This window comes from Pyxicephalus adspersus, chromosome 3, assembly GCF_032062135.1.
Source record: "Pyxicephalus adspersus chromosome 3, UCB_Pads_2.0, whole genome shotgun sequence".
Lineage (NCBI taxonomy): Eukaryota > Metazoa > Chordata > Amphibia > Anura > Pyxicephalidae > Pyxicephalus > Pyxicephalus adspersus.
In genome coordinates this window covers 78,030,678-78,045,624 of record NC_092860.1, presented here as the reverse complement: position 1 = coordinate 78,045,624, position 14,947 = coordinate 78,030,678, and the positions used below count along the sequence as shown (strand labels likewise).

At 36.3% G+C, this 14,947-nt stretch overlaps 1 protein-coding gene across 6 annotated transcripts in view; it reads right to left on the bottom strand.

Moving 5' to 3' along the window:
• ANKRD17 (ankyrin repeat domain 17) overlaps positions 1 to 14,947 on the bottom strand; it is a 52,850-nt gene that overhangs the window by 23,493 nt on the left and 14,410 nt on the right. For 5 of the 6 annotated variants that reach the window (XM_072405341.1, XM_072405342.1, XM_072405346.1 and 2 more), the window contains exons 2-12: positions 9,421 to 9,574; positions 6,498 to 6,654; positions 5,277 to 5,424; positions 4,135 to 4,282; positions 3,779 to 4,012; positions 3,277 to 3,371; positions 2,419 to 2,656; positions 1,814 to 2,005; positions 1,102 to 1,211; positions 920 to 1,007; positions 134 to 261 (exon numbers count right to left, since the gene is read on the bottom strand). In XM_072405341.1, coding sequence (XP_072261442.1) covers positions 134 to 261; positions 920 to 1,007; positions 1,102 to 1,211; positions 1,814 to 2,005; positions 2,419 to 2,656; positions 3,277 to 3,371; positions 3,779 to 4,012; positions 4,135 to 4,282; positions 5,277 to 5,424; positions 6,498 to 6,654; positions 9,421 to 9,574 — 1,692 coding nt within the window. The remainder of the gene's footprint in view (positions 1 to 133; positions 262 to 919; positions 1,008 to 1,101; positions 1,212 to 1,813; positions 2,006 to 2,418; positions 2,657 to 3,276; positions 3,372 to 3,778; positions 4,013 to 4,134; positions 4,283 to 5,276; positions 5,425 to 6,497; positions 6,655 to 9,420; positions 9,575 to 14,947) is intronic. The other variant, XM_072405343.1, reaches the window with a different exon arrangement.

Here is a 14,947-nt window from a genome sequence, read left to right as displayed (position 1 = left end):
CACTAAACTGCTTTAGATAAATTTGTTAATGTGTGCACAGATAAAAGTGTTACAGTAAAAGAAAATAAATGAAGACCCAGGTCCAACATGTTCTAAGAACAGGAAAAATCCAAGAAAGAAGTAAAAAAGGTACCTTTAATCTGTGCGTTGGATCAGCCCCGTGGGCCAAAAGTAATTCTACCACAGCCAAATGTCCTCCAGCACAGGCAAGTGACAACACAGTGTGATCGTTGTTCAGTGTTGTCCGATTTACATTTGCACCTAAGACAGAAAAAAATAGAGTATATAAACAAAGGGGATTCTTTTTTTCTGTTTTGGGCATTTCAAGCACACAAGACCAAAATAAATGTTTACAGAGACTTACATTTTTACATGTTAGGAATTATTTCACTAATTTTAAAGCATTTTTAAATATAAAAAGACAAAATACAGAGACTTACATCTACAATTTGCATGAAATGACAAGCGTAAAGCTTTAATTGAACTCAAGACAACTCAAATTAAGTTTAGTTACTAGTTTAAAGGGAAAAATCTAAAAATCTAAAAAAAATCTATGTCACTGCAGGTACGAGACACCTCCATCTTAGGTAACATAAGATCAATTTTTCCAGTGGTTGCCTATTTTGCACCTCTAGCCACTATTCATGCAATTGAACAAGACACAACATGGTTTTATGTTTTTACATTTAAACCACCAGGACTGCCAAAAACATTGAAAGACATGTTGTATTATCCATAAAGAACTCTCTCAAAATTTTATGATTACAATACACACCCAAGAAAGAATGTATACCTTTTTTCAGACACCTAATATTAGCTACTAGCAAAAAAGTAGCATATATATATGCTACTTTTATATATACATATATAAACATAGCAAATAGGGGATGAGTGGGTACAGTTATAAATCAACATGTACCTTTACTAATGAGGAACTGAACAGTACAGACATGACCAGCTCTTGCAGCTTTCATCAAGGGGGTCCTCCCTCCTTCAGATTCATGTTCCTTTAAAAAAAAAAAAAAAAAAAAGGTAGATTAATTTAGAGAACACATTTCAGGCCTATTTACATGGACCAATATTCAAAAGGAAATTAGTTACCAAGTCTGCACCGGCTTGAAGCAGCACATCTGCCACATCAGTATGCCCATTTTCACAAGCATACGTCAGAGCTGTGTCACCTGTTGCAGTTGTTGCATGTACATTAGCTCCTGTAGAATAAAAACTGCCATTTTAGTGAACTATATTATTACAAACATAGCAAAAAAGCAATATGAATAAAAGTGAGTACTGACAGTAATGGAAGACCCACATAGCAACAAGTGACATTGTAATTACAAGGAACAAAACCCTATAAATTAAAGATACTATATAATAAATACATCACATTATTATAGCTAAACTGTGCATGCATGCCATGCTTTTTGGTTTTTCCAAACCGTCTCTACACTGTGTAGGCAAATTGAATTTTTGTATGTCCTCTTAGCTTTAGCTCTGTTGGCTGAACGGCTCATGGAGGCTGCACCTCCCTTTCAATATGCCATTATGCTCCTATAGTTGTGTAACAGCAGCCAGAGATCAACACTATGATCAATGGCAGTCCTTCCTGTAAAAAAAAGTTTAGAACCCTTTTTTCATACCTCACTTGCTGATGAACACCTAAAGGCAAGGTGGCAAATGGATATTACAAAAGGTAACACATTTGCATGTATGCAGAATTTGTAACTTTCAGAGGATTTCTATAAAAAATATACTTTGCTCTGCTTTAAAGAACAAACACCCTTAAAAAAATGAAAAGAAAAATGCGACATACCAGCTGCAAGCAGATATTTGACCAACTCCAAGTGACCTTCTTGTGCAGCTTCCATCAGTGGAGTGGAACATCCAAGCTCAATATCCGCACCAGCTTTAATAAGGAAGTCCGCTACCTCCAGAAAACCTCCACAGCATGCCAACGTGAGGGCAGTCTCTTGAGTCTCCTCTGTCTGCGCATTGATGTTTGCACCTATAAACAAATGTATACAACATTTTTAGTTTAATCTGAAAGGCTATAAATCCAGTGTAAAGTTCTGTCACACAAATAAATGCTAGTTCTATATTTTTTTAAAATACAGCCATGTAATTTGCAGAATGGAGTATAAAACCTTATTATTTTTGTTTTGCATACAACAAATGACGCTTAAAACATTACGTTTTTATTGCTGCAACTGCTGAAGCAAAGTATGGAGTGGAAAGGTTAAAATCTTTGCCAGGAGGTTGTTATACTGTCAACAGGAGAGAAAAGTCCACAAAAGGTCACAATATTTTACCATTAACTGACAAAACACAACTGGAAACTGTTAGAGATTGAAAAATGTAAACCAAAGCACAAAGAAAAGTAAATATAAATAAATAAGACGTACAGGCTGGTATGCTTACCTTGCCCAAGCAACAGTGCAACCATTTCTTCATGTCCTTCTCGTGCAGCTTCCATAAGAGGTGTATAGCCTTCATCATTCACCTCCTCTAAGTTGGCACCTCTCTCTATTAGCAAAGCTGCCAATTCAACATGGCCACCACAAGCGGCTAAAGTCAGAGGAGACTCAAAAGAATCAGCAGGCATATTCACCTGCGCTCCACTGTCAAGGAGAAGTCTAGCAACCTCTACATGGCCATCCTGTGTGACATATAAAAATGAAATCATTAACACAAGGATAATATGTATCATAACATAACTAACAACTTTATACCTTTCATCATATAAAGAAAATATTAAACATTTAAGTGCAATCTAAACAAACTCAAGTCAAAACTACACACAACAATTTGGCTACATATACCTTTTATACCATCATTCACATCTCACCTAACAGAATTAGTGTAAAACTGCCTAGTTGCTAAAGTTTACAACACAATGATTTCGTATCACTCAAGGCATAACACAAACTCATTTACGCCGTGAAATCCGATGAATCAGTTTTAGGATATAAAAAGAAATAGGACAGACCATTCTACTGCCCACAGTACTTCTTTGCACCCATCTCTTTTTTGTATGATAATATTAGGATGCCGCTTCAGTCACAAAGATTGGAGTACTAAAGTAGAAGTCTTAACGTAAAAAACTCAAGTCACAGACCCATCTCCAGGATCATTGGTATTGTGGAAACCAAGTGCCATCTACATTACTCATAATGCAATTCTGTAGTTATACTAAACAAGTACCCAGTCATTTTTGTTTTGACATCAGTTTTAAATAAACTCAAAGCTGCAGACATTGTAAAGGTTTCAATTACTTACCATGCAGGCTTCCATTAAGGCAGTGTGCATCTCATCAGTTTTATGCTCCTGGTCTGCCCCCGCTTCTAGCAGGAACCTTACCATCTCTAAATGCCCTAAAAAATAAATTTGAAAAAATATAAAATTATTGACAAGTCTTGTTTATATGTGACATCGATACATACATTTATATACCATTCCATAGTCTATGTAGTTTTATTTATAACATTGCACTCCAAAAACAAAAGTTCTATAGTAATGCCAACTTTATCACTAAATTTTGGCAGTGTTTTACCATTCTGAGATTTACAGATAAATATAGAGACAGATGGGGATCTCATAACTACAAAGTCACAAAAAATGGTTCCAACAGAAAAAAACTGTACTGAACAAACCAAATTTAGGAAGCTGTTTTTTTAGGCTATGAAAGGGAATTCCACCTGGAGACCAGGGCAAATTATAGTTTATGAGCCATCTGCAAAAACTTTTTTTAAACATGAATTGACACTGGAAAAATAGATACCTTTATAGCATGCCAAAGTAAGTGCACTCTCTTTAAATTCATTGGAATGAGTATTAATTCCAGCTCCATTCTCAAGAAGGACCCTGGCGACCTCCACATGACCAGCACTTCCTGCTTCCATAAGAGGAGTGTGACCATTTTCATTGTGGTCCTCAATACTAGCACCGGATTCCAGCAGCACCTTAACAACATCTACATAGCCGCCAGCACAGGCGTATGTAAGTGCTGTGTTTCCTGAATAAAGAAGGAAAAAACAATGTCAATCATTAAAACAAGATTGAAAGACCTGGATCAATTTAGAAAAATTCAAAGTCTAAACTTAAAAAGGAAAACACAAACATATATAAATGGTCTACCTGTGGATGATTGGGAGTTCACATCAGCATCATGGGCTAGTAGCAGCTTCACAATTTCAACATGCCCCCCATTAGCAGCAGCCATCAAAGGAGTAATATCTCCTTTAATACCTCGATCTTCCACATTTGCATGCATAGCCAAAAGAACCTATAACAAAAAACGTGATTAAACGTACAACCCACAAAATGCACTTAACAACTAGTTTTATATAATCCTGTCATTAAGATGGATCTTCAGTTTTCATCATACGATTAAAAAAAAAAAAAAAAAAAAAAAAAAAGAATTATGTTGCTTATAAATATGGTTATTGCAGTTCATTATTTCAGCGCCAACCCAGGGTGCAAGAGATATCAATTTCAATGTTAACCTTTTCCACCACTTTTGAAGAGCAGGAACCTCAGAAATGAGGTTTGGTTTAACACTGAAACTGTTTTTACTTTGTCAGAAAAGGATTCACTTTCAATGCTTTGGAACTTACTCCTACCTCATTTTCCCCTAAATTACAATGGGAAAATGAGGGTAGTAACAAGGGAGAGGAGGAGGATGATGAGGATGAGGAAGATGTTGATGAATAGGAAGTATGTGCCCTACAAGTAAGATTATGGTATCTTGCAGCCACTATTAACCTATTTAAAAGCTGTTTACAAATGATAAATGTAGGGACAGTAGATTGTAAGCCCAATGGAGAGTTCGTAATATGATTATGGACTTTGTAAAGTGTTTTTTAATATATTGACTATACATACATATATATATATTTAAAAAAATACAAAAAAAAAAAAAACTTACCAGTGTTTAACCCAAATTTTTTTTTGACTGGGTGGGAAGAAATTGCAGGCAGGTGACAGCCCCTGTATTGTGACCCAACTCATCAGTAACCACCTAAACACAGCAAGATGGCTACTAAAAAGTGTTGGGTGGTGCGCACAGCTAAAAGGGGCTGGGGAGAACACTGCTCAGTATTTCAAATAAATGTATCAACAAACATGTTTAATAAATGCTCTTAGAACTTTTATTTTTCCAAGTGATGACAAGTTCACTTTAGGAAAGCCTGATAGTCCACCACATGTCCTTGTCCCCTTCCAGCTCTCAATCTCTCCATTAGAAAGGATATAATACATTAAACAAAATTTTCCATTACCTGTGCAAGTTCATAATATCCAGCGGAACAAGCAAGACAAAGGAGGGATTCCCCTTCTTCTGTGTGCTCATTAACACTTCGACCTTCAATTAATAACTTCCGCACAGCGTTTACATCTCCTTCAGAGCAAGCTTCGGCTAAACTGCGGCTGAAAAGGCAAAAAAAAAAAAAAAAGAAGCAAAAAGAACAAATACAAAAATTGTGACTTAAAGCCTTCAACCACACATATACAGAACCCCCAACTTTTACCTGCTTCTTTTCTTTCCATGATTTTTTAGTCAGTGAAAACAACATATAAACCAATTTGCTTTATATGTCTAGGTAAGATGCCTAAGCAGTCAGGCCTCTGGACTCTGACTTAGCAAAAGCAGCAGGCAGGAAGAACACCATGGATAAAGAAAATCAACAGTTGTATTACACATACAACAAGAAAACTAATAAGGCTTATTATATTTCATTATATTTATATAGGATTTTCAAATCATTGCATGTATCACAGGGGGACAGGAGTATGTACACACACACACACACACACACACACACACAAAACTGCATAATTCACATTTACCCATTAAAATATTTTCTTTTCTTAAAAGTAAATTTTACTTCTAGCCAACACTATAGTCTTCTATTCACTTTGCCAAAATTGTAGGAGTGACTGGCCCTCTAAGAAAAATGTAAAGGTAATTTGCAACAGAGTACGGCAACGTGTATCTTTTATATACACTGGGAAACCGTGCCACTCTGCAATATTTGCAGAATGTAATGCCAAAAAGTGCAATCCTAGGTATGTAAATACGAAGCATGCTTTTATTCCTTCAGCTTACAATGTCAACTACTCATAAGTTTACTATCACTTTGTCTTAACACCAAAACTAGATCAGTGCACATTAAAGGCGCAAAAATAAATTGTATAAAATAAACACACATTTATGTGTTTAAAAATTATTTATTTTTTACACAGCTCTGCTAAATATATTCGTCATGTTTTATTTAATAACTTCTCTTAATTGTTATAAATTTAAAATACTGATTTCAATGTAAGGAATTCGACAAAATGGATGTTTTTAAATTGAGCATACGCCATGCCACTAGGTACAGTTGACAAAGTTAATACTCTTTTCTAAATCTTTCTACAGACTTATTTTAACTTTATTGATCATATATGCACTGCATTACAATACAAAGAACAAATAAAAAGTTCTTAGTTCATCTACTTACTTGTCCGTCTGCCCTGCATTTGAGGTGCTCTCAGCTCTCATTCTTGTCAGTGCAGCAGCAGCTTCATCCAACGCACAGCTGACCGAAGACGTCAATCTACGAAGCACTTCAGGATCTGCGAACGCTTTACCATCAGCAGTGGATAATTTACCAATTCCTTGTTAGCACAAGTCGCCAAGCCAGTTAGTAGGTGAATGTAAGAAACCAAACAAAAACAGGGGAAAAAGCCTAATGTTAGTCCAGTCCATGCAAATCTAGCAGATACAACTAAGCTTAAAGATTGCTGGCAACTAATGAAATAAAGAACATTTTACATGCCAGATGGAAAATTTGCACAGCAGACATACAAAACACAGCAGCTGAGGTGCTCAAATTATCTGGTAAATATCTTTCATAACTGAACACTGCTTAAGTCATGCTTTAGAATAACCTGTCCAGCAACAAACATTTTATAAACTACCATTTACTAAGTACAATGACTTAAAGCAGACCTTCTGAAATACTATTTACCTCTTGAACTACAAGTGAATTGCTCAAAACACGTACCCAGATCAGGAAACATCAGACCCTCCCAATTTCAATCCCAATACAAATATTCTCAGCATTGACCAGGTCACTGAGGCAAAGGGACAGCAGGGCAGTCAGGCAATTAGAATTGTAATAACAGTTTGGAATGTCCCCCTGTTTTCTCAATTTTGTTATTTTTATGTTAAAATGCTATAGATGGAAGATTATCCTTCCTCTGCCAGCCAGAAAATAAAACCCTATCAAGATAGCAAGCAGGAGGACACTGATGTCCTAGGCAGAAACTAAACCCAGAAGAATTAAGCTTTGAGCCCTCCTGGGTTTAGAGCGGTGATTATCCAGGCTAGTGGATCACACGCAGGTAAAAGCTATACAACTGACTTGCTCGTCTTTTACCTGTATCACCCAATGTCATTCATAGATCTGTCCTGACAGATCCATGAATGGCAGACAAACGACCACAATAGAAGTGGAGAAAAGAGCAAAGTTGGGTGCCGCTGGCTCGTTCCCCCCCCTCTCCATAGAACAGAACAGTGCTGTATGTACAGCGCTCGTTTGTTCATCTTTTAGTCTTTTGTGGCTGGAAACAATCATGAAAGATCGTTTCCAAGGACGATAACCAAGTGTGTGCACGCAGCCTTGCTTAGGAAGCGTGTTATCCCCACCTGCGCACACAAAAGCAAATACAGTGTGCATGGAGCTCGTAAACCGTCCAGCACATGCTATAGATAATACCTAATAAAAACTAACACTTAAAAATAATCAATACATTTAGGCATTTTTATGTTTAAGTCTGGAAGGAGGAGCTTTAAAGACATTTTAAGCTTGCCTATTTGTGGGAGCAAGCAGTATTAGGGCTTACATATCTGACATCTACGTATTCAATACAAACGCATCTTAATTTAAAAAATAGGTGACAATGGGTGCCCTAAAGCTCATTTCAGTGCATTTATCAAATCTACACGTAATGTAAAAACAGCTGGAACATCCAAAAAAAATGGAACCACTATCTTTTAGTTAACAAGGTTTCCACTTTCAGAAAATAAAAATTGTGACCAGTTTATGTTTTCAGTTCAGGGGTGATCAATGATCTTCAGATGGCGCTGGATATGTGATCCTATCTTTAAAGCAAGGGAGTTAGCCAATCAATTTGATACTGGCCGTCACCTAGTTTAGATCGACAACGTGTCAGGAAAAGTATCCTTATTACATAGTATAGAATTAGTGAAGGGCATATGTAAATAAGTATTAAGCATTTTGACATGCAACTCCTCAGATGCATACTAAAACATAAAATACAACAAAAAAGTTGCACTTAAAATTCTTTGCGTGCAACTGTGTTCAAAGAACTGCAACACAAAACAGGTCAAACGCAACCTTAGAACAGTCACACTACACCGTGGTGGGAATCTGCTGACTTTCAGTTTATGTGCATTACAAATGCACACCAAAAGCAGAAAAAAAAAACTAATCTACATGAGCCCTGAAGCACTTGACTGATACTTTTAAATTGTGAGTAAAGATGATCTTCTCTAATTTACAAGCAAAATCTCCCAACTATGCATCAGTTATTTTGTCTAACATTAAGATTTCAATGTTAAAATATATATTATTTATATATATATATATATATATATATATATATATATATATATATAGAAAATTTGAACATCTGTACAATATTTATGCCTAACTAAAACACAATAGCTTAGAAATAAAAACGCAATATGCAGCCAGTAAGTAAGAACTATTTAGCTTTGCTGCCTGTTAATGCTGACAACTCAAGCAGTTTTTAAAGACAGAATATATAGGACTACAATACCTTACTAGACCTCTAATACACAAACTATGTTCAATTCCACCATTCCACAAGCAAATATCACTACGAGGGACTACCCAATATAACTGGTATAGGGTTATGCATGCACTACACGATACTAATGGTACTAAGTATACAAAGCAGCAAATTCAACAGTGGATACGTGTAGGAGGTACAGAAAATGTATCTGTTGATCTGCTAGAAATGTAGTGAGCTGCTATATTACTGTTTAAATTCTGCTGTGCTCTATTGGCCAAAGCAGTGTCACTATGCCATGTTTCCTTATGGTACAGAACTACAGAGAATCTCCTCAAATTTCCATAATAAGACGGGAAGGCATGCAACAGTCAACAGGAAACAACAACCTGGGATTGTAAAGCAGACTGCTGTCAGCCTAAACATGACCTAAAGGGCTCACTGGAACTCTGGTGTGATCAACAGGTACTTTTCTGTCATAACATGGGAAAAAGTACAGGCATATCAAAAGTGGATTTAAGGGTTTCTATTATTTTCTGTAAGGAATACATTTTTAACAAATTAATACACTTACACAGAATATAACTGCACACTAACACATACCTGCAGCTTCAAGTAGAGCCTCCAATCTAGCCTGTGTTTCAGGATCGACCGTTCTTAAATCTGTTCCATCGGCTGTGCCTGATAATAGTAATTTAGATGCTGTTTCTAACATTGGATTTTCCAAATCATCTTGGTCCAGAATGAAGGATTCCACCTGGGAAAAAAAGGGTTGCGAGGTAATCTAATATGAAAATCTTTGGAGTATTTTAGTCAACAAACTTTGTAAACTTTAGTTTACAAAATTCTTGTAAAGTTAATTAAAAGCACATTTCTGTATACATTTTCATGTTGCATACAGAAATAAAAATCTCTCCAAATAAACTAATCTACAGCCCCCCAGTTAATAAAATACAAGGAACCTGATTAACAAAAAACATTCAATAATTTAAAACACGGATCTAAGTTGTGTGGCTATGTGTCAAAGTATTCTTAAAGCCCAGTCTTTTCTGCTTCTGGCACTCTACAAATACCAACAGCTTTTGAAGCACAAAGTCTTTTCATGGAAAACAACAGTCTTCATAAAAGCTTCAAATTTAACACAGGATGTTGCTTTGTTCCGTTGTCCAATTGGTTTTTGAAATTGAAGTAAAGCAAATCTGATGCAAGCCACATTTTTCCTCACTACACAGCCTGAACCCTGTTTGAAGCCAGTGGATCCAGGCCTAACACTGTATAGAAATCGGCGTGGATTAGGGACTTTCTTTAGAGCAGGGGTGTCAAACTCAAATACACAGAGGGCCGGAATTAAAAACTTACACCTAATCCGAGGCCAAACTTGAAATTTATTGAAAGAAATTGAGGAAGTTTACTGATTCATCCATAACTAACAAAAACAAACCCCTCTACACACACACTTTAGGGTTGAAAAGACTCATTCCTATCTATGCAGCCTGTGTGTTGTTCATCCTCTCACATCACAAGTTTGTCTGCCACTAAATATTACACTATGCAGTCTCTAATGGATTGAAACAAACACAATGCCCCTGGTAGTCAGGCACCATGTGATCATTGCCTAGGCTTCATGTCACATGATGAGTGTACAGGAATATTGTCTATGTAATGCATGTATTGAAAATGATGATGTGAGGTGGTAACGTGGGCGGACGGGCCAGATGTAATTCATTTTCTGAATTTTTTGGGGGCCAAAAAAAAATATATATATATATATATATATATAAAAAAAAAAAAAAAAAAAAAAAAAAAAAAAAAACTTTGGGCCAGAGTTTGACACCCCTGCCTTGGATTGAACGGATACCACAAAACACTATCTATGCCACAAAGCACAATGGGGGTAGTAACTAGCAAAAATCAGATCTCAGTTTAAATAAAGAATATGTGGTGTGCATTAAAGGCCAACTTTTTTTTTTTTATTTTATATAAATACCACCTGTAACAGCATGTAAGAGAGAATTTAATAAAACGAAGGGGGAAAGGCTGCAATATTCACCTCTTCTCCCGTGCGGATTATCTTTAAATAATATAATTACATAAGTTTAATGAATGAGGAACTGACCGTAAAAACAGAAGAGCTAATAGGGGATGTTTTTCCCCCACTAGCAGATGTGTGCAAATCCCATGAATAAGCTTTAGCTGGTCAAAAATACAAATCCTTTGGTAGGTAAAAAAAAAAGCAAACACTGCACTGCCTTAATGTAAGTTCCTGTGAACTTTACTTTTAATAACTGGTCACATACTGGCATTATACCTCTCTAGGTATGGCAAAAATTCACCATTTTTACACTGAAGTCTCACTTAAAAAAAAAAAAAAAAAAAAAAAAAAAAAAGCCAAACTTGCTTTCTGCAGTGCAGCATTTTTGTATGAACTCCCCTCACACACAAATGTAAGTACAATGGTGTGTCTGAATTGCTACAGAGGACAAAGCAGATAAGAATCCAGGATAACAACCAGATTACTGGCCTAAAAGAACACATCTTTCAACTAGGGGTTTTATTTGAGATTGCTTAAAAATCTATATTTGCTGTGCATTTCTAAGCTAATAGAGGGAGGGTTCCTTATTCCCAAATACAAATTAAAAAAAAAAAAAAAAACATGTTTCCATAAATACCTGGCTGTTAGCGATTTGCAAGTATGCAGCAATATGTATGCAGAACACCACTAGCTGTCAGATGTATTTATTGTGCAGCAAAGCATTTTAAACTTACAGACAGAAGCATGCAATTTAGAGCGTACAAAGTGGGATGGTTTTAACAATGCAACATACTGATCTCTCAGCTAGAATAGACACCTTTTTCCTGGTATAAGAAAAACTGGCATTGTCGAACACATCACAGCAAACTAGAAAAGGTTTTGTGTGATGCTTCCCCACTTCACTTCCTGGGTTTCTCATTTACTCTATGGGATGTACTCACTGCCAACACTTGCTGAGCTACATGCTTGCATGACATGAGAAAAGTGACACCAGTTCTGCAGACTTCATACTTTCTTTCATGCTCTTTGTTAACTACTAGTTATTCTAAGGCCCATTAGTTCTCTATCCTACTAGTTAACCCAAGTACATCATATTTGATAATTTATTACAAACAAGAAACCCCCAGCTAGTTTAAAAATAAATAGGGGATAGTATACATAACATGGTTTTATTGCACCGCAGCCTCAGGTAAACCAAGGTTGCAGGGGGTTACAAAAGTGGAAATGAACAACTATCTTGTCTGAGAATGTTTTCTGAACTGCCTGAGGAAACCTCAAACCCACTTTGACCTTGCATAAACTCTACCTCTCATCTCTTAAATTACAACACAAATACACCTTTAATGTGCTTTAAAAATGTTCATATGGTCCCAATCTACCGTCTCTTGCCATTTTTATGTGTACTCAAATGCTTCCAGTGTACAATTTTTTTTCTGGCTATATCTGCAGAAGACAAACTTAAACCTATCTAATTCTTGTGGATGCCCAAGAGAAAGCAGAGAAGATCTTGTTCATGCAACCAAATGAAAGTCCTAGAGTTGGTGGTGTCCTAAATTTGTGCTTTAAAAATGACTTCACTAATAGGCAGAAGACGACAGCTGGTCACATGATGCCAGCATCTAAGACATTCAATGTGTTGCAATTGTGAGCATTGCTCACATTTCCTAGTCATATCAAGCACAAAGTTCAAGGCTTTTGCATTAATGGGTATACCTGAAGAATTTCTTTATCCTAAACATCTCTTTCTATAAAGAATCAAGTGTTTTAAAAACTGGAAAACATTATTGCATATATTTCTAGAGCAGTAAATGTGACAGTCAAAATATTGATTGCACAGGATGATTGAATAGCTGTGAATGTTTGGTGTATGTCACTTTTACTGCTTAATAAATATTTCTTATATTGTGGTAAATATTTATTTTATAATTTTCACAACCAAAAACTTATTTTGCACAGGGCTGAGCCAATTGATCAGCACCAAGTTGTGAGAAGATGTAGAAATGTCCCCCTATACCCGGAGGAATTGGGTATTTAAGGGGGCTCTGGCAAAAGCATATGCAACTGTTTCTGATGAAAGCTAATGGAATAAATAATTTCCTACCTTTTTGCAATAGATGTACACATCCCTGCATTTTATCCCTTTAAAAATAACCGTATGTTCCACAAATATTGCTTCTCTGACATGACAGCACTGTGTATTTTTAGCTGTGAACTCCTTAGCAGGTGTTGTCAGGCCTGGCTACTACATTACAGATGGGTTACAAAGAATACAGACTTCTCTCACATCCATAACTCCTTGTATACAGGCAAAAAGCACAGAAGCGGACAAAATCAGCAAGTAGGTTTTGCAGTTATTCAATATCAATTGTGTGTATTTGTAAAAGGCATGGCCCTACTGGCTCATGACTTTCTTTTAGATTCTGCTTGCCACTATTCAGTAAAGCAAGGAAAGACCAAGAAAATTCCCAATGGTACACAGACAGTAAAAAAAATAAAAATAAAACAATATAAAAGGTTTTACCTCTACCCTTCCTTCATAATTTTCTAAAGTCTTGGCTTTACATACACTTTAGGGTAAACACGGCAATAACCTAAAATATGTGCTCTCTAATAGCAGATTGCAATGCATCAGGTGTTATAGACAAAATTGAGGATAAATCTCCCCACTGAAAATTTCCCTCAATCTGAAGCTTAAGAATTTTGAATATGGGCCACCTTATACCAACATTACCCTCCTTAATAAGTAACCAAAACTCAAAGAAAAAAAAAAGTAATTTATTAATATATTATAAGTAATACCATAGCAGAACACTACTTGGCAATATGAACCCATTTCTTCATCAGATGTTGCTTCTTTGGTTGAATATGGTCTCAACATAAAACATAACAAGAAATCTGGACAAACAGACCATACTCCTAGAAATACTGCTTGGAACACTAGTAACACGTCCAATAATCACCATCAACAAACACTGGTGGGTAAACTTGCCTCCTCCTAGGACACAGGATACCCGGGCCATTATTATCGTCCCAAATTATCCAGAAACAATGGGGATGTTACATGACCGTGTTAACCTATGCAATGAAGTGGCATCGCACTATAGGTGCTGGTATGACTGTGGACAGGCTTTAGGCGAGGTATAGCTTTAGGCGAGGTTGCCGTAACAAGGACAGTAAACCTGAGGATTCTGTACAAGCTAGTGCACAACCTTGACAACATTCACAACGCTTTCTTTTACCACAAATCCAGGCATGGTAAACTCAAAAAAAGTGTAAAAACAAATAGATCTAAAAAAATCTTTAAAATCATAAAAAAAGCTATATTGTATCCCAATATAAAAGTTAAAAAAATATTGCAGCTAATTACTGTAGCGTTGTGAAGTCAATTTCATAGGATAAAACAGGCGCACTGCAGCTATTTTCATGTAATCTTTTACCACCAGCACATATGCCATACACTTTATACACACATTAAAAAATACTTTATTTTGTTTTGGATGGTGTGGGGAAAGATAAAGAACTTATTTCAGTTTTCATAGTGCCATTTGTATACTTATCGCAAGATTAATCTACTAATTTTTATAAGGTCAAGAAGTTGGATATCTCCAACAGTAACAGATCAGGAGGAGTCCTGAAGGGTTAATGCCGACCCTTTTATTCAATGAATTGCAGGTGTTTAAATAATGAGGCTCAGATATCTAGCATGGTGTGTATGCTGCTTGCACCATAGTAAGAGGGGAGTGCGGAGACAGGGTTAAGGATGTGTTCAGGAAACAATGTACAGCATGAGGGTCAATCCATCCTGTAATGGAGATGAAAAAAGGACAGACATACAATAACCATAGCTGCCCCATGTAGATATTAAGCAAAACATGTAGACACAAAGGGACAGTAAATGGTCTTACACCAGGGGAAAATATTGCAATAATTACATCTAAGGATTAGTAAAAATAAAATACTTTTAAGTTTGTATGATCAAGCAAGTTATTATTGCAGAATGGAACAGGCAATGTCCCTTTGTGATGGACCAGATGGAAGAAGAAAAACGGAGGGAAGATGGCGGCATCCGCACTGGAGCACATGCAGGTGAGTTAGCCA